The following is a 20284-nucleotide window of genomic DNA, read 5'->3' as shown; positions in this document are numbered from 1 at the left end:
TAGAAAATCAATTAATATTTACTGACCTGTCTCTGCTTCTCCGTGATGGGAACGCAGCGTTACAGCCAGCCACTGTGCAGACATGCATCTCTTTTAAATGAACATTTCTGTAGTGAAGCTTCACACTGTAGGAACTCTTGAAACTTTTCTTGCACACATAGCAGATCTTGGGGTCTGGACTGGAGCACATTTCACCTTCTGGGGAGAACTTCTGAGGGCTGCTGTAGTTGAATGTAGAAGCAAAACTTTCATGAAGGGCAGCCATACTGGCACTGCCTCCATTGTACAGTCCATATTGGCTCATGTAGAACATATCATATGTAGGGTCTGTATACTCTTCCTTCACCTTAATGACATCCTGGTTGGAGGAGTCATTGTGGTTTTCATCTGGTCTGTCACTGTGCATGATAGATTTTTCACCAGTTTCGTGGAGGCGATCATCGCCTTCCATGGATTCCTCACACAATTTGGGCTCTGATGACTCTGACTCATTTTCATAGTCTCTCTCGTGCTCCTGGTCTTCTGATGTCATGCTGTCTGCCCTTCTTATGTCTGGTCTGGAAATGCATCTGCTTCTTTCACTTTTGGAAAAGTCTTTCACAGACAGTCCTGGGCTCATTTCCTCCTGAGAATGGCAGTGATTGTCATGACCAATGTCATTCACCATCGTGCTGCTGTCATTCACCTCTTCATCTTCATCATCAAATTCATCGGCAGTATCAATAACTTCCTTTTCAATTTTAACTGGCATGCTCGACTTCCTTGGCTTCTTCTTGGGGGCAAGGTCAGCATTAGGCTCTGGGGTGGGCATCAGCACTGAAGGTACTGATGACTCTGAAGGAGGAGGGGGATGCTGCTCCATGCCACTCACTGCTGGTATTATTGGACTGGTAGGGAGTGAGGTTGGAGGACTCACCATCTCTCCAGGAGTAAGTAAATTTCTGTAAAAAGGAGGAACAGGTTGGACAGTCTTTAAAGCTGGGAACACCAGCTGACTGGGAAGAGGGTTCTGTAGTACAGGATCTAGAGGGGGAGTGGTAAACCCCATCGGTGGACGCCCAGGGCTTGTTAAAGTTAGGCTGGATTTTGTACTTGCTATGACTGGAGTGGCGGCACCTGATGTAGCACGAATTAGATCTTTGTCGCGGTTATTCCTTAACATAGGCATGTGGAGGCGGGGATTGGGGTTAGCACTGTGGCGATTGCGGCTTCTGAGAGAGCTGAAGACCATGTTGCAGCCCTCAATAGTGCACCGGTGCTTGATTTTCAGGTGAACAGCATTGTAGTGGATTTTAAGAGTACCTTTGTCATAGAAAGTTTTGCCACATGCATTGCAAAACACTCTTCCTTTCCTGGAGGCTGACCCCATTCTCCTCATTCTGTGAATGCGAAATGAGCTTTTAGTGTGTTCTGGTTTTGATAAATCATTGACAGGTGTAGGTGTCTGAACAGGAGAGACGCAGGCTGGCTCAGTTTTGGGCTCAACATTTGTGATGCTGGTCAAAGCATTCCTGCTGGATGTTTGCTCATTCTTGAAAGGTGTAGGGGAAACTTCAGATTCACTGCTCTCGTTATATTCATTTTGGGTCGTAAGGCTTGGTTCACGGAGCCTCATTGCTGGCTGTTCCAGCAGAAGGCCATTTGGAGGCAGCCCCAGTAGCGGAGCAGAGACTGGATTTATGTACTGGAATGGAAGCAGGAATGCAAGGCTATTTGGGATGTTTTCAAAATGATGAATGCTGGAAGGGTTGCTATTCTCCAGGTGAGCAAGGAGACTTGGGCTCCTGGTGCGATTATTGCTTTCAATAAAAGTCCTTATATCTGAATCTGTCTTTGAAGATGGCACAGCCACAGCCTGTCCTTCTTTTTCTTGAATTGCCATCAGCTCCACAATGGATTTGGTTTCTCCAAATCTCAGGAACTGCTGAAGGGTAATGATCTCTTCTTCCCTGGACATGATGGCCCAGCGGTCCAGCACCTTGCCTGCAGCATCCTAGAGGCCATATCAAAGAAACAACAAAGACAAACACAGAGAAAAAACTTATTGATTCTGCATAATTATTGAATTCAATAGAAGGTGCTCTGCTGCCTGAACATGAAACACTAAGCTCAAAAAACAACATGCAAACAGCGTTAATAGAACTCGACCAAAAAATGCAAACTTTCCAGCCATGCAAATACAGTAATTAGAGTCACCGTCAGAGAAACAGATTGAGTTTCATAATGTCAGAGCAAACAAAATGTAGACCATGGGGCTCTGTGATCTAAAATGCTTTCAATACTTTCATTTTAACAACAGATCTATGTACAATGCTACTGTTTAGTGTACATTAGCGTAAGACATGAATTGTTGCTGTGCACTCCATTATAAAATATAGAAAATTGTACCTGAATCGCTATTAAATGGTGACACTATAAGAAAGAGCTAAATAAATGCATTTGATAGCTTTGCTTCTTAAATATAAGCAGACATAAGACTGAAGTCACTCATGGGCCATCTCACAAGAAATTTTGATGCAAGGCAAAAGTCTTAAAAATAGCACATAATACTTGTACATTACTCCTTTTTTTTTTTTTCCTTTTTTCTTTTTTTTTTTTCCAATAACAGCAATACTGAAAAACATATTCATTATAAACTTGCATCAAAAGGTAGAAATTGGGGCACTGGTTTTAAGCATAACTGGACTATTACTGGCAATTGATTCTAAGCTTGCAATCTTTGTATGGTTTAGACTTAAGAGATGACTTTTTTGCAGCCTTGTTATAAATGACAGTTAAAAATATGTAAAAAGTAAGCATCTGATGGATGTAGATAGCATAAATGTGTAAAAATGTTGTCTCTTAACATTGCCTTCTGATAGCAAGGGAAAAATCCAGAGAGAATACACATCAGTAATCACTAGACTATCTGTTGTTAAATATACATTAAAAAGCATTTCACACTTTCATTTTTGCTAGTAAGCATGAGATTTGCCTGAAGGTAGGACTTAAAAATTCTGCAATGTAATGTCAGGCAATCCATTCCAGCATGTATTGATAAAAACATATTAAAATACTTATATAATGAATACATCATTTTATTGGCATCTTTCCTTTTGGGCAAATGCTGGACATAACATCAGCACAGTAACTATATCCAACAAGCACTGTTGCAGGCCATCAAACCAGAATTATTCCAATGCTTCCTCATGCATTAAACAGTTTGAAAGCCTTGAAAGATACTCCACTGTACTGTCTCTGATCTTTTTAAATCTTGAATCTCAGCTTCAGAACCTTATCCGAACACTTTGGACTACACAGTATTGCAAAACCCACTAGCTCTTGTTTGATTTTGAAGCCTGCAAATAGGTTGCTTTTCCCCCCCCAGGTCTTATTTGTTTATTTATTTTATTATCTTCAGTCTTCAGAGGATTGATTCTTCTCTCCCCTCACATTTCCTACAATACTGGAAAATGCAATTTGCCCCAAATAGTAAAGCATATATTTATTTGATTACAGCTGGTTTTATTATTTCAGTTCGGATCTGTGTCACCTCTCTGGATACAAAGTTAATGATGAAGGTCAATGCCATGTATGTTTCAGTACCTTAGATGCTACTGTAAAACCTTTAGAAAAGCTCCACACATGACCATTCGCAATCAAACTTTACAAGACTATGAAACCTTCAACAGCAATTAATTGGACAATCTTACCCAGCTGACCCAGATGGAAAGCCCCAGAAAGCACCTCTATGCAGAAAATGTTCAGCATGTATTTACACAGTGACAAAGGAAAAACCACAATGCAGATGCTGGTCCTGGTTTGCAGCACTAATCAGGAAATGTCCCCACCTTAGGACACCTTTAAACACTGTGGACCTCTCTAATTTCTACCTCCTCCCAGATCTACCAGTCTGATGGAGCAGTATTTTACAGGCAGTCAGAGCTATCTAGTAGAAATCATCCAGAACACCAAAAAAACCCACCCAATAATAAAACGAAGTCAAACAAAACCAAACCAAAATGAGGCGAGGGGAGGGAGAAAAAAACTTCATCAACACTACATACAAACAATTAAAGGGCAGGTTCGTATTTTAAAGCTCTAAGATTACATTTTTTTCCCCACCCAACTAACTTTGGCTACTCTCCTCATGAGTGTGACGCAAAACTTCTTAAACCTACTTCTCCCACAACTTCCAGCCAGCCATACCAGTTCTACATTTGAGTAATTCCTACCCCCAACTGCAAAATGAGACTCGGTTCAGATTTTGCTGTCCAGACCTTCACTGTCACCTCTGACCCAATCTATACACACACATTTCTAATTCCAAGCCACAAGTATTAATTCCTTCTAACTGTAACTTGCATTGTTCAAAGATGGAAATAACATTGTCTAATTTACACTGCTTACATGTATTGAATTAGGATTCCCGTCTGCAGCCAGCTGCAGGCTGCTTTGTAATGTACTACTTGTAGTAATTTGTTTTGTTTTTGCTTTAATTTGTAAATCACTCACAGGCTTATGTAACAGATGGATGCTTTACAAAAATGGATATTTAAGTAAATAAAAACTAAATACAGTCAGCATGACAATAACTCATGAGAATAGTAGGTACAGATCCTGTAACAGACTCCCACATGTAAGCGGAAGGTGGTATCACACAGTCCCTCACCCGGTGGCAGCGCAACCAGCTCCTTGCATGCACAGAACAGACAGACATGGTCTAAATGCGGGGGCTCCCAGTATGCTTTTGGGGATTTGTTCCTCAGCTTAACTCAAGAAGCTGGCAGTTGACTGCATGATCTACCTCCCAATGAGACACCACCACCCTTTGTTTCATTTAGTTTAAGGATTTGCAAGGAGGAGGGTGAGACCTTCAGCAGCTGCTAAGTCCCACTGATCAGAGAAACTGGCAGTCAAGGGTGTGATTGTCATGGGGTTACCCTTGCTGTCATAGAAACAGCAGGGAATCAGAAAGCTGCTCTAAATGATCCTTGCCTAGTCCTACTAGTTATATCAACCTACACCTTGTTAATTTTCAGCAAAAAGTTGTTTGGCTTTTTTCCCCCAGCAGAAGTAAGGAAAAATTGCATAGATGCCTGTATTTCATAGACAGCACACTACTTATGGATACTGTGTAGCATATGCTTCAATATTTACATAGTGATGGCTTTCCATAAATCATTGTAAGTATGTATTATGCAAAACTAGATAAAGAGCAAATAGGATTGTCATTTTTTGATAAAACTTAAAATTAACAAAAAATCTAACCATTATCCCCTTTGAATTAAGCTATAACTAGCTAGGGATCTCTCTGTATATGGTAATACTTGATTAGAGGTTCAAGTCCTTTCATACATGTAATCGATTTCTTGTTTCTTACAATCTCTCACGCTAAATTTTCTCCCCAAAGCCATTAAATCATATCCACATTTAAATATTTCATGACAAAAGGTTCCAATTTATATTACTTTTTTCAGCTCATAACTGATTAAGCCAAGCCTCCCGTGACAATGTGTACAAGGAAGTCAGTGAGTATAGAGATACCACTGCACGCTTACAGCTCTAAGGCAGGCAGTAGACAGGTAAGCCCAACCCGTATACCATACAGTGATGCTCTTCCTTCTTTGCCCATACAGCCTTGTTTTTATTTTTATTTTATTTTATGTGTGGGTAGCTCTCTCACAATTTCAGATGGAGAAAATCTTTTAATGTCCAAATCATATTAAATTAACCTCCAAGGGTGCAAGACATAACCTTGAATCTTTTTCCAACTCTAAACACACGCTTGACTATTATTTTTATAGGTATGGAATCACATACACACATACTACATTAGATCTATAAAGTAATGTCATGGTTAATCACCCTGAACCTGCCTCCTCATTTTTGCTGACCATATGTTAGGAAGAGATGTGCCAGGATATATTAGGGTACATCTTGTCTTAAACTTCTGAGTCAGATAGAACAAGTGATGGGCATCAAGATTATTATCTTGGATGATACAAACAGGCTACAACAGAAGATGGACACAAAGATCACTGTAATTTTTAGAAGCTTAATTGGGGAGGATTGTGAAGATGATTCTTCACTTCCTGAGGGCCTTTAGGCTTTAAAAATTTCAAGCTTTCAATTCAGCTTTAAAACCTCCCAATTTAAAGACTGCTTATTTAGAAAATAAGGACAGTCTACACAAACATACACTATAAACATACATTGTAAAGCTTGAACTTTTGTTATGAAATCAGTTGTTTTAAACTCTCACTTTGTGTGAGAAGCTCCATTGACTCCTGTGCCTGCATTACCTGCAGGTAATTTTATATGTCTACACTCACACAGACACATATATGTACATACATATACACATGATAGACTCTTTGCAGTTCTATTTTTATCTTACTAATTAACTTCTTGGCATAGGTAAAAGTATGTATACACCTGGCTGAATACATAGTGAGAGATGATTACACAAGAGTTGAGATTAATAGAAAGGTTACAAAAAAGGTTAAAATTGCTTCTTAAACAAGCCTTATGTTCTGGGAAGCACTCAAGGATTATTTTGGGGCACTACTGTGGTAACTTCTGAGTACCACTCAAAGTTATATAGAAAAACACATTGCTAGCCTTCATATTTTAGCAAGTTTGCATACACACCATAAGCTGCTGCTTTTGATGTGTATCAGCTAAGTATCCATGTTACAAAACATTACATAGATACATGCTTGATTAAATAAGCAAGCCTAGTGTTTATCACAAATCTTTCTTCTATAAGCCCTTCTTAAAGAGCTATACATTTTCTAGCTGATCTCAAAGAAACATTTTGAATGCAGCTGTAGCAGCTGAAAAGCAGACTGAAAGATATTCATTTGGTCATACTATAATTGCAGAGGATGGTTTTAATTAGGGTGTAGACAGAAAAAAAAATCAACATTTGTTTCTAATAAAGAAAAGCCTACATAATTTCCATGATTTAGGGTTTGTTGTTTTTGTTTGGCTGAATTTCCCAGGAGCATCTCTTTGCCTCCCAATTAAATTTCAAGCTGTTACACTATGGGTAGTCCTACTACTCCTGGGGTAAAAGTAACCAGAAGTGTGCAGCAGCACACCAACTCACATTAACACAGATGGGGCAATGTGCAACACCTCTTGCTCATTTTGGCTAATTCCCACTGACCTCAGTAGGACAGAAGTAAGTGCTATATCGAGTTTTCCACAGAAATGTACACTTACACATACAATCACATATTCATTTTTCTGACGGCTGTTTTTACCACGCTGAACCTAACTCACCTTTGCTCCTGTAAACATGAAGAAAAGGCATACATACTTGCTCACCATGATTATATATGTGCAACTGGTATGAGATTTAACATACCCAGCCTGAGCTAGCCACGGTTAAATTTTTTCCCCACACCTGTCACTTCTCATCCACCTCCCACCACCTCCCTTCACCGACTGAAACCATATGAACAAACTCATGTTGAAGTGTCAGCAGTCCTTTCCTTGAGTTATACTGCTGCAGCAGGAACAAACACAGTGCAGCACTACTGAGTTCTCAGTCAATAATGGAAATCTTTACCTTTTGGCTTCACTGCAGCCTCCACTCTGCTAGAAAAATCAAGAGTGATAGATCTTCTTCCCTTCTGACACCCTCTTTCTCTTACCTGTTGGACTTGCCTTCTTTGCCCCAAAGACAAAGGGTATGCATGAGGATACCAGCATGTTACCACAAAGGAAGAGAAAGAGGCTCTCTTTCTCCAAAGTATCACCGAGAATGACACTGGCAGTATATATTCAAATGCTTATATTTACTTTTGCTGCCAGTTTGTAACAGTACTTGCGCCGGTTGCTCCTTAGACTTCAGGTCTCCTTATGTATTCAGCAGCAAAAAGCTTTGTGTTTTGATCAAAAGGACTCCCAAAGACATTTGCAAACTTTACTAACTGGTATTGTAGACACTGGGTCAAATCTGGCTACACTTAAGATCCAGAGTAATTGCACTTTAAATCCAGGGTAATTCCACTGACCATGTTGGAAAGTAATTTTAACATAACTCAGCCCAGAAACATGATGTGGAACCAAATCTGTTTGAATATATATTGGGGGCGTACCACCATGGTGGAGCACAGCGGCTGTGTAACGATGCACAGGAGCACTGCTCAACGGTTTCGGAGTGAAAGTGAGGAACACTATGTCCCGCTGAAACTGCAGATGGAACGTAAGGAGGTGGAATGCAATAACCACAGCTGAAACCTAGCCAGGACACCGCTGTTAACCACCCACGTTCTCGCTAAATGGCCTACAGGGTCTTTACTGACCGTAAGTATGCAGGTCCTCTGTTTTATATCTCATCCCAATGACATATGCCAGCAGCACAGACTCCTGCACAAGCAACCTGCTAGAGCGCTGGTTCTGGACTAATTTGCAGGGAGCAGTATGAAAATACTGGATTCCCAGCACATGATTCCTGTCAGGGATTGAACTTCCTCATAGGGCACCCCAGCTGAAGAATGCCTTTTCATTTTTCAGGTTCACCAACCTTAAAATACATTTGAAAGCATTGTCCTGAAAGATGATGACACTCTGTCAAATGCCAACTATAAAGTATCCATGCGAACTGGGGGCAGGGGAGAGAGCCTCTTAACTGTTTTCAGAAAAGAAACTTTAACTTGGACTCTTTCCTGCTCTTCAAGAATGTGTATCACCTCTGCAACTCCAGTAAAACTATTAGGATGCAAGGGCACTAGTTTTAAATGCTTCTTCTGATTTTTAAAACATATTGTTTGACTTTTGATAAAATATTCACTTTGTTATGGAATGCTCTTGATTATGGACGAGATAAGAATGTATAATTCACAAGATGATGACTTTTTTTTTCTGAATAACACTGCATACAGCATTTTTATTTTTAAAACTATGATAGATCACTGTGGGTTACAATATATTTAATCACAGCAGCTCAAGCTTCATTTAATCATAGCAACTACATCAAGCCTCTTTATAATTGTGTGCCTGACAGGTTTTTTTCACAGTAAACCTCTGTCCACACTTGGATGAAAAGAATCTAAGCTCAGCCAGAGCCTGATACTCTTCTTGCCTTTACTAGCTTTACAGTGGTATAACTCCCATGATTTCAACAAAATTTGGTTTGATTTACAACTGTCATGTTGGTGACAACAATTAAATGGCAAAATATGTCACTAACTTGTAACGGCGGAACTCCTGTTAGCATGGATGCACATGGATTCAGTAGCTTTAAAAAAATCCAAAGTAACCTTTCAGCAGCTGTCATTATCTCATTATTTATTTTGAAAAACCAGTGCCACTTCCCACATATTTTGCCCCTCTCCCCCCAAGAACTGCACAAATTTTCAAATGCAAACATTTTTTCCATTCACCATCAATTCTGGTTGAGACTTTCAAAAGATTTTAAAGACTTTCCTAAATGAGGAGTTAATGTGAGGTGATCAGATGCTTTATGGTATCTGCTCATGAAAACATTTTTAATGGACACTAAAGGTGAAGCATTTTTTCTCACATTCATCAAATGGTAGAATATCAAGATTCTACAGAAATTGGGTATTCCAATTCCTTAAACAGCCTTGAAATCCACAACCTTGGACCCCAAGTATAGAGGAATATTTTGATACCTTTGCTTCTCTACAACTTGTGAGAGTGGAAAATTCATTGAAATGTCTCTGAAGTAGCTTTGCTACTAACTTGTGGCAAGTAACAGAGTGTTTGCCCTTAGGCAGACATGGCTCCTAGAAGCAATCAAACCACCAAGCACATGGTGTATGAAGGCAAAAATTCTAGACTCTATGAGGTGTCACGGGGACTTTTCAGGAGAGGATGTAAAAAGAGACACAAGCATGGCAAACCACTGAAATAATTCATGCTATAAATTAACTTTACAACACAATTTTGCATGTAAGTGAGTAGGGAAGACGCAGCATTCATATAAAAATAGCAATGATAGATTTTCGTACTCACGTTCATCAATTTTTGCATAGTTGCCCATTTTTAAAGAAAATTTGCCTTGATACTATCAGTCCCTGAAATCACTTCTGGTTTTACAGTTTGGTGTCAGTGCTGCATAACTCAGTGAAAAGTAGTCATGTTAAGCCTCTCTTTCTGAGCCTCAGTTTCACCAACACTAAAAGAATGACACATAATTTTTATGAGAAACAGGGAACATTCACAAAGAGCACTGATGAGGTATTGTATTTGCAATACACACAGCCATGAGAGACACCCAGGCTCTCTTCAGCCAAGACCTTCCCCAGGGCACAATGTGATAATACAAACAAATCACATCCGACATCCTTGCTCCATCTAACATGGACTGCACCAAAAGCAGGCCAAGACATCTAACAGTCAAGTCAAATCAGATTATCAGATGGTCGTTTTCTCACTTTAAATCTAAACTGACTAAAGTCATAACCCTAACTGGAAAATGTAAGCAACAAAACTGAGCCTTCCCAGGCTTGTAAGTAAAACTTCCAAGGAAGTCAGTAAGAAATTTGCCTAGCCAGGGGCATTGTAAGTAATTGAGAAGTTGCCCAAGGACAAAAACACTAGAGTAAAAGTGCCAAAAAGTTATAGTCATAAACTGGATTTCTTTACATGCTTGGTTTTCCGACTGAACCCAAACTGGGCCTCAATAAGGGGATTCAGCTGTACTATATGCTGGGTATATGAATGGCAGCAGAATCGGGATTTTGATTTCCATCTTCAGTATTCATTAGGGGACTATACATTATTACTTGCAATATATACACCACTGTCTTAATGAGGCCTTTTTCCTTTGATTGTTTACATAAAAAATGTACACCAAAAACCTGAGGTGTGTCATAGGTGGCAACATGATGCAAAAGGGAGACAGCAGGGTGCAGAAATGACACCAAAAAGGCAGAGGTCACTGCAATATAAAAATGCTAGGTACATGAAGTAAGGTATCAGTTTGCACATATTAGAGGCACTGAAATGCAAAAGAAAGTGGGGATATTATATTACAGTGTACAAAGTAATAATAACTGTGCCTGCATGTCTTAATACCCTCTTGTCCCAGCAGTCCTGACTTTCTAGGCAGCCCACTTCTCCACATTAACAGTAGTCATTTGGAGAGCAGCAAACGTGCCATTAGAAGCACTTTTACAAGTGTATATTCATCCACCAATTAGCTTAATGTGGCCGCTTTCTGCATATTTTCTATCCAGGCTTGCACAAATCTTATTAATATTTCCCCCTAGCGCTTTGACAGATTACCTTGTCATTATGCATCCTGGAGCCTTTTAAACAATATGGGTAAACTACTGTTTGCGAGGTTAATGACAATTATCCCCTAATTACTGCATAAGTCACTCAGTCCACTTTATCTCATAGGCAGGGTTCTGCTCTGTGTATCTGCCATTGTGTCACTGTAAATGAATCTTGTATAGCTATGTTTATCTGTCGTTGCCTTGTAAATTACACTGACAGAAGAATGAACAAATTACTGTGTGTCATCACTTAAATACGGCTTCTGATAAAAAAAAGTCCCACAAGCACAGCACTTGAATTTTAGCCTGATCACAATTAGTAAACACATATTGAATGTTTTAGGAGATATATTTAGAAATGGATAGGACATAGTGTGGTGGAAGAAGGCTCTGAAGTGGTAAGCCTAAGGGTGGTAAAACAGAAGAAATATAGAAAGCCACAGTAGTAGTAATTCCATGACCACCTCCTGAGAACTCTTCTGCTAATTTAACAGTTGATAGATGAGCCACTGATATTTTCCAAACAATCTCATATTCAGGCAGCGCTGTGCCGAATTCCACAATTTCTATTGTTTCTGACCATAACCACATAGGATTTTTCTTCCTTAGCTGAGAAATCCAAACACAAGTTGGAACAGAAGTAGCATCCATAAAACCACAGGCAATGCTAATTTAATAGATGCATTTGAGAACAATATCAAAAAAGATTAATAATTTGGATCATGTGTGCCCTGACTAGTCCTAGTGACTCCAACAGGACTGCTCAGTGCAGAAGCCAGAGCAGAATCTGGCAGGGAACACCTAAGTCAATGTATTGATTAAAAAAGCAAATGAAAAATTAAATTAGCACATCGCCTACTGTTTTCCACAGTGTCTTGCACTTTGAGTCACCTCCTTGGTGTAATTAGAGTTCAACAGAGGCAGAGAAAAAATTCAATTCACCTTCTATGGATTGAAGTAGTTCTACCTCAGGAAAGGAAAGCAGAATTGGCTTCCTGGTATGTTGCATTCTCTGAAGCAATTTCAAGTCACAGCTAAGAGTACTCTACTGGTAGGACATCACTGAGACCAGATATGTCCTGCTTTGAGAAAGAAAGTTGACTTGTTATTCACCTTGATTCCTTCTTTCGCCAAAGACAGCTCATGACTTCAACAAGAAGCACATACATAGTGAGTGCTCAGAGGCAAAGTAAGTCTATGGTAAAGAACATTAAAACAACCGCTGCTTTTTAAATAATGCATCTTCCTATATTGGTCTTGGAGAGGTAACTGGTTGATAGCCCTAGGATCCATAGTCCTTTGCAAACAGTACGACAGAGACAGTGCATTTCCACTCTGTCCTGGGAAGGTCCTTTCTTGAGTCAGAGAAGGCATTTTAGTACTGGTTTTGTACCGCTGACTATCACATTAATTGCAAAGAGTTAGTAACAAGTGTGCTTCTTATTGCGACTCAGGCTACAAATTTCATTTCCTCAAGCTCGGTGCAGTCAAAGCATATGAACTTCCTCTCACCACTGGCTTGAGCAGAAACTGAATCCTCTCACTCTCCCTCAGACCTGACATTTAACTCTTAGAACAGGGGTATTCCCTGCTTGCCGGGCAAATGGATGATTCATGGAGTGAGATGCTCTTTTAGCTACTTAGATGAAACTGCCTGGTGGGCAGCTTGCAGGAAAACCAATGCATAACAATGGGTATGTCAATCCTGCATCCTGCAACGAGGTTACACAGTAATGCAAAGTATCAGCTTTGGGCACACACTTTATACACGTATGTGTGATACATTCACAAATGATATATGCATTGATATAATAATGTCACATGTTTGCATATTTTAAATGTATTTGATTTTGCCTTATATTTTACACATCTCCTCATTCAGCAAACCTTCCTGTTTCATACACGTCCTAAAAAATGTTCAGCACCAGCTTCTGACCAGTGCAGTACAAAAAATGAAGACAGAAGGACACCATGCAAATTGGAGCAGAATTACGATTCCTGAAGGGTAACAATACAAAAATGTTTAGGCTGCTGTACAAGAAAAAGGAAATGTCAGAATTCTCCAAAACCTGGTGATTATTTACTGCAATTTAGCGGGTTATACCAGCACTGAAAATCTTTTTATCATAGCAAAGTCTACATTACTTTGTTGGATTACAGTAGTGTCATATCCAGAAAGAATGGACAGACTGAGATATAACAAAATTACTGATATTACTGAAAATAACAGCAGTTTGAATGGAACACGGATGAGGACAGCACCTCTGACCATGCTCTCAGTATAGGTTGGAAGAAAAAGCTGTAGTGAAATGGTAAGAAAATGTAACAGCCATCGCTGCCAGGGATAACTGAAAAGACTGATCGATTTTGAGTAAGCACTACCTCAAGGGTTTTGGTCCCACTAGGATTGATCTTTGTGTCTGTCCTGTGTTCAGTCAATGCAACTTTCAGCAGGGTATCCACTGCAGAAACAAATGGAAGTGCTGCAGTAACCCTCCACCCTCCCTCTCAGTATGTTATTTTCTCTCTACGCTGAAAATGTGGCTGATGGTAAAGTGCTAGGCAACAGATGCACACAGAACAGTTTAAGGACACAGAACAGTGTTATTGCCCTGTACAATATTATCTGAAAAAATGCATTCCTAAATTATTAATATTTCTCTTTGAATTTGGAGGTCCTTGGCCTCTCACTTTTGCTAATAGCAGGGAAACTCTGCAAGACAGAGACAAGTGTTAGAAACTCATAATAGGTAAGTTGGCAGTCCCACCAAATGAAGGTAAGGATTGATAGCTGTTTTCTATGCAGGCAAGGATGGGCCCTAAATGCAACATTAATCTTTAAGGGCAGGGAAACAATGCTGGCTGCTTCTGGGGAAAACTGTGAGACTGGTTTAACTGAACAATTTTTACAAAAACTCCTGACAAAATAACAGAATGGAATTAGGTGACAGCTAAGAAAGCAGACAGGAGAAACATAGTTACCTATGCCAGTTAGGATCTTTAAAAAAATTCCATATACTGTGCAATTTTTGCTTTTGCACATTTTGGGTTTCATCAGCTTGCTCCAAACAATCTCTAGAGATACCGAGTTACTTGCAGAGAACTCTATTCATTAAGGAACATTATTTACATAGGTATTATTCAGCTTTGCGTGAGATATTTTACATTTAAATGAAAGTATGTACCTTTGATCTAAAACTGATTCAAAAAGCTAAGTGATACTTTGCACGGACATAGAACAGCAAGTGGTAAAGATTGAGGTAAGCAAGAAAACACTGTAAAATTTAAAATGTTCATGGTGTTAACAAGACAGCTCAGTCACAACATTACTTATGAAAGGAAATTCTGAAGAGGAATGTGAACATTTAGAATTATACTAAACCCATTAGTTTTGTGTATCAGTTATTCATAATTTCCAGGAATTTCACACACTGTGGAGCTTTAGCTACCATTTTCAGCTCTCAACAACAATACAAGAAGAACAGAAACACATTTTTCATGAGCAATTCATGTTGAGGAGGACACTGGAAAATATGATACATATCCACAGTATGGCCTGCACAGAAGAATAAGCAAGAGAATGTCAAATGTTGGAGATTAACAAGCACCATTTGCTGGCCTAACCCTCTGTTTAGACAAAACTCAATTTTCCAAACATAACAGAAGTTCTGCTTGAGTAAATTCTTCAAACTCAAGTCATGCTGAGGCCTGTGCCACCCCTCTCATTCTTCCAGTCAAATGGCCTGGTATGGTATAATGGACATGAGCATATAAGTGACCTTGGTCCATGTGCAAAAAATCTTTATTATTCTTGGTCAGTTTGCAGCTCCAGAGCTACTGTTTGAACTACATGTGCAAATTACCTAAACACTTGGAAATTCAAACTGAGTGATCGAACTATACATATCCTTAGGTTTTAAAGAAGGGTGTAACCCATCAAACAGAAATCTCACAAACTACAAACATTTGTCACCTGATAAGAAAACCAATCCTTTTGCATTTTTAATGCCTCTTCATATTGTAAAATCAGAAAAGAGGTGGAGGTGGGCAACCCCAAGGAAACTGAAGCTTTAATCCTAGACTCACCAGCCACTTCTTGTGTATTCCGGACAAATTACAGCTCTTCCATGTCTCAGATCCTTGTCTTTAAAATGGACATAGACAACATTTCCCCTTACTTTGTGATGATGGTGTAAGGAAAATCATGCCACAGACTTTGAAAGGCTGAAGTCAGTGGAGCCTTACATATATGTAACCTTGAATAAACAGGTTATTGTGAACTTGACCTGCCTTTATGAACATTCAAACAAACAACTCTGTCCTGCAGTAAGGTTTCAAATGTACTGAGCTACAGAAGAACTGAAAGGAAAAGACAGACTTAGAAAGAACCTATCTAGAGAGTTGCAGTAACATTCACACTCCTTTTCTCAGTGGAGGACAGTGGGACATGGCTGGAAGGATTCACTTCTATGATATTTGGACATGTAAGATATGATCAGTCAATGAACACCTTTTCTAGTTCATCCTCTCAGAGAGCGACCTTTATTACACTATGTTGTGATTGTTTCATTCACACTTATTATGTTCAGAGCTTCCCAAGTGAAATAATTCTCAAATAAAAATACCAATCCCACTTCCCCAAATGGACACCAATAAACTGTCATTAGATTACTTGTAGCATAGCAAACTCTGAAGGAAATAACAGTGCTTATACTTACAAGTTTCTTTTGATAACTTTACAAGCTGCCCTCTTACCTCAGGGGAAAGACAGACTCTGTCTTAATACAGAAGAGACTCCCCTGAATACAAATATTTGTTGCAAAGCAAATAAAATGAGTTATTTTCATAAAAAGAGAGCAGTAAGAACAGCTTGGCAAAATGCAAGCAAAAAGTAACTTTTAATGTCTTTGGCACATCTCCAGCTCTTAGAAATGGCATCCAAAGTTGGTCTAAGTGTGGCTGATAAAGCAGGCTTAGAGCTGCCTTTCAACTTTCACTTCTTAATAATAAAAAATCAATATATGGAGGATTACAAGCCTCTTGGTTTTGATTTGTATATCAAAAACAAAAGATGACAAGGTTATGGTGGTGTATGAAACTCCTCAGGACACAGCCACAATGATGCAAATATTTTATACCCTATTTATTTATTGCACTCTACTAGGAGGCTGAAATAAATTATTAAAATAAAATGAATGATCTTTTTTACCTATATCTATCTATCTATATCTATCTATCTATCTATCTATCTATCTATCTATCTTACGTGGAAACATAATCCTGAACATGCATTCTAAACACCAGAAATTTAACAGATTACAGTTCAGACCCTAAATTAATCACAAATGTCTATTTTAAAATAAAACAAGGAATAGCCTGGATAGTAACCTGCATACAAACATAAAGGCTCATATGGGGCCAAACGCACTGTGAATTACATTATGGAGCAAAGGGAAAGTATTGTGGTGTACAAAAGAGAGAACCAAGTGAATCTCTTTGCAATCACAGACTGTCTCAGCTGTTCCTCAGTGATGCCAATGTCTGAAATGAAACAGTTTAAACAGTTTTGTGAAGGAAGTAAGACTCTCAGATTCATTGCTCACAGACAGACCAACTGGGCTTGGATCAACAGTGACAGTAACACAGAACATCTTGTATAGATGGAAGGCCATATTCCTGCAATCTTGAAAAAGGCAAATGGGAACTGAAGACTGCAAGCCAATGTCGATTTTGCCCACATAGGACAGTAAGGATCAGACCTCTAGAGGGATCTGTAAAACTCACAGTAAATGGAGTCAACATTTATAAGTTATTTAAAACATAACCTTATGTTTTAAGTCAGTCCTCTTAGTCAGAAATGATTGCTGCCAAGTTATTAGAAATGCAACATTAGCGTTGTTATGTGATCAACTCCTGGAATTTTTTTCTACATTTTTTCTTTAGTGAACTACAGAGTAATTAATTCAATTTGGTGGAGCTAAACAGGCAAGGTTACCTATAACATGGTGGTCTCAATCCACATGAGCTTGAAGGAGGAGACCACACCTTCTAAAATCCATTAATCAAACTAAATTACTATGCAGAATTCACCATAGGAACATCACAGCAGTGTGAGCATAGTTAAACAGTTATACTGTGGTACACACATAGCAGCAAGGACATAGCAAACAGCAGCAGCAGTACGTCAAAACATGCAGTAATGCAGTGGCTTAGACCTGCTCTTTTACTGATCTGAGGGAGTGAAAAACACTGAATTTACACTCACACAAAAAAGGCACTATAGGTACTACATGACTTATGAACAACCTTTGACACAAGATGTAGTATAATAAGGTTAAAACCATGCTTTGTTCTTCCTGAAGTGCAGTTTTAGGGGGGAAAATAACACATGGAGATGAAGAATGAAGCTGCATTTTCACAGCAGCTGGACAGGTGAGGTTTGGAAAGAAGAGGTAAAAACTATGTGTGAGAATTAGAAGTGAGGATAAAGCAATAGCCTACTCCCTCTGCAACCATTCACCCACCTCTTTTTCCTATTTTTCAACCAGAGTGGCGAGAGCTGTGGCTGCAGAACACCCACCTATAGTATAACTATCCGTAAGCGAGCAGTGGCTGGGCCAATGCCAGAACAGTAAAAGCAGCATTCACTTAGTATTTTTTAAGCACTTTGTATTGTACAGAGCCCTCTAAGGAAGATTGATTTCCATAAAGCCCCATTTCCATCTCAAGGTACTGATGATGCCATAAACCACAAGAGTTTCTCCACTCAAGTCCTGCAGTGGAATTTCAGACTCACCACAAGAAGCCCACGTATTAGCCAGGGCTCAAGAAATACAGGCATGTCTTGCAAGGCATAGTGTTAGGTCAGCCTCAGGATCGAAGAGCAATAAACCAAGACAACAGTATCCAGCTTTAAAATAATTATGCACACATATACACACACACATTTCATGCATTTTTTCTACATTTCCTAGAGAACTCTACCTATTATTTAAAGTTCTTTAATCATAACTTCTTGGGCTTTATTGTATCTGAATGTTTTGGTGTTTTTTTATGGGATATACAATGGCTTCTTATGGTGCTCTTCTGTCACTTCATTTATCTGGCTTGGATTTTGTGCTGTGTGTGACTTGACTGCTATTATATTTGGACTGGGGTAAGAAAAACTGTCCTTCTCTCCTGTGCCATACAGGACTTTCAAACAAGATGGACAAACGAAGAAAGAAAGGGGGATGGGATATGCCATGTTCAAGATAAACTTCAGAGTAAATGTAAGACAGTCACAATCCACTTGACATGTTTTAAAATTATTTAGTGTCTGTATCATGTTATCATCAGGACAACCAATCTCAATTGGGAGTCCAAGCACAACACTTCTGACACTTGAAGAGACAGCATAGCTAAAGAACTTGCACACTAATGACTCCTTCCACTACACCCAATCAACACATGTAAGCTGTTGTTTTAGTTTTGAAAATATACTTTTCAAAGCCTGTGATGAAGCCTCAGTGACACAGGGCTCAGCAGAAGTATGTAAGTGTCCCCTGAACCTCAGGTGTAGCTGCTTGTCAGGAATGCAGATGCTGGTGACATCTGCCTCACTGGGGACTGAGCGCTCCACTGATTCAATAAGGCTACACAAGTGCAACAGGCCTTGATGTCAGTTACATGGTTTTACATACCTACCATGTCAGTGGTTCTCAGCCTCCCTGGGAATTTATTCAGATATAAGTGTATTCAGCCTGTAACAATGTCTTCTACCTGCCAGAGAGCTAGGAATATTCCCACCTTTTATGAATTTACAGTGCATGACTGCTGGTGTTTTACATGTTGCGAGGGGGAAAAAGAAAAAGAGTAAGAGAGAGAAAGGAAAATAAAAGAGGGGGGAGAGAGGGGAAGCAAAAGAGAAAGAGGGAGAATGAGAGTGAAAAGGGAGAGAAAGAGAAGGAGAGGGAGAGGCCACTTTTCTAGAATTTGTTTCACCCCCGTTTTATAAATTATTCCAGGAATAAATCCACCTACATACCTACAGCACTTGTCTAAAACCTGTTTAGAAACTGCTAGAAGTATAGAACATTGACTTTGTCTGAACCACAGTGCTTAACACATCCACTTCCTTTTCTCTTTTATTTAAAAGAGCTCATATTCAAAATTCAAAATTTCAGTCTTGCACATTTGCAATTATTTTAACTTGACTTAGACAAGCAGGCAGTGCAACTACTTGCTGATGTAAAACTGGTCATGCTTATGCAACTGGGGCCCGAATCAGTTAATTTCTAGACACAGATATAAAATACAGACAAGAGTTAGGAAAAGGCGTGAGTGCTGGAAACAAGGAGATTAGATTTCTGTAGACTTCACATGCTGAGGCTGGGTATCAATAGAGAAAAATGCTAACAACATTAGTGACCTTCAGTGCCCTCTTACACACCATTATTCACTGACAAAATAATACTGTGTTGCAGCCTCTTCTTCTTCTGTGTGTTTCTTTAATTCTGATGATACTGTCAGTAAGAAAGACCAGCAAAGTGTATTATTAAGGGCTGGGTTTTTTTCATGTCACTACATATCTATGACGCAAGTTGAAATTAATTTGGAATAAGCTTATCTACCCAAAATTGTATCTTTCACCATTAACACTCTGTCCACATGTCCAAACATTATCAGATGCTGATACAATGAGGCATCCAAGCATATTTTTTCTGCTGTTATTATTCACAATGGACAGATAAATAAAAAATAAGTCTTAATTTCAAGCAACAGCTGTGAAACATTGTCCTTCCACAGGCAGTCACCTCAAATCATGCAATAATTAAGAAACAATGCAACTTTTTGCAAACATTTTACAAAAAATTCTCGCAACATCACACAATACTTCCCGTATCTATACAGAGAACTTGGTAGTAGTGTAGGAATCTGGACTGCTTAGCAATGCAATAGGAATGAAATATCTCGGTATTGGCTCTCATGCATACACACCAAGACCTAGTGTGGAAGTAGAGTGGCAACCATAAATTCCATCTGAAATCCTTGCCATTAGAAAG

The 20284-nt window shown here is 39.1% G+C and overlaps 1 protein-coding gene across 1 annotated transcript in view; it reads right to left on the bottom strand.

Moving 5' to 3' along the window:
* The window catches only part of BNC2 (basonuclin 2), a 329075-nt gene that overhangs the window by 22440 nt on the left and 286351 nt on the right, over window positions 1-20284 (bottom strand). Inside the window, exon 5 of the mRNA XM_049795150.1 lies at window positions 27-1993. Within this exon, the coding sequence (XP_049651107.1) occupies window positions 27-1993 (1967 nt within the window). The remainder of the gene's footprint in view (window positions 1-26; window positions 1994-20284) is intronic.

Source organism: Accipiter gentilis, chromosome Z, assembly GCF_929443795.1.
Source record: "Accipiter gentilis chromosome Z, bAccGen1.1, whole genome shotgun sequence".
In the NCBI taxonomy this organism is placed as follows: Eukaryota; Metazoa; Chordata; class Aves; order Accipitriformes; family Accipitridae; genus Astur; species Astur gentilis.
The sequence above is the reverse complement of the archived record's forward strand: the minus strand, read 5'-3'. Positions and strand labels throughout refer to the sequence as shown.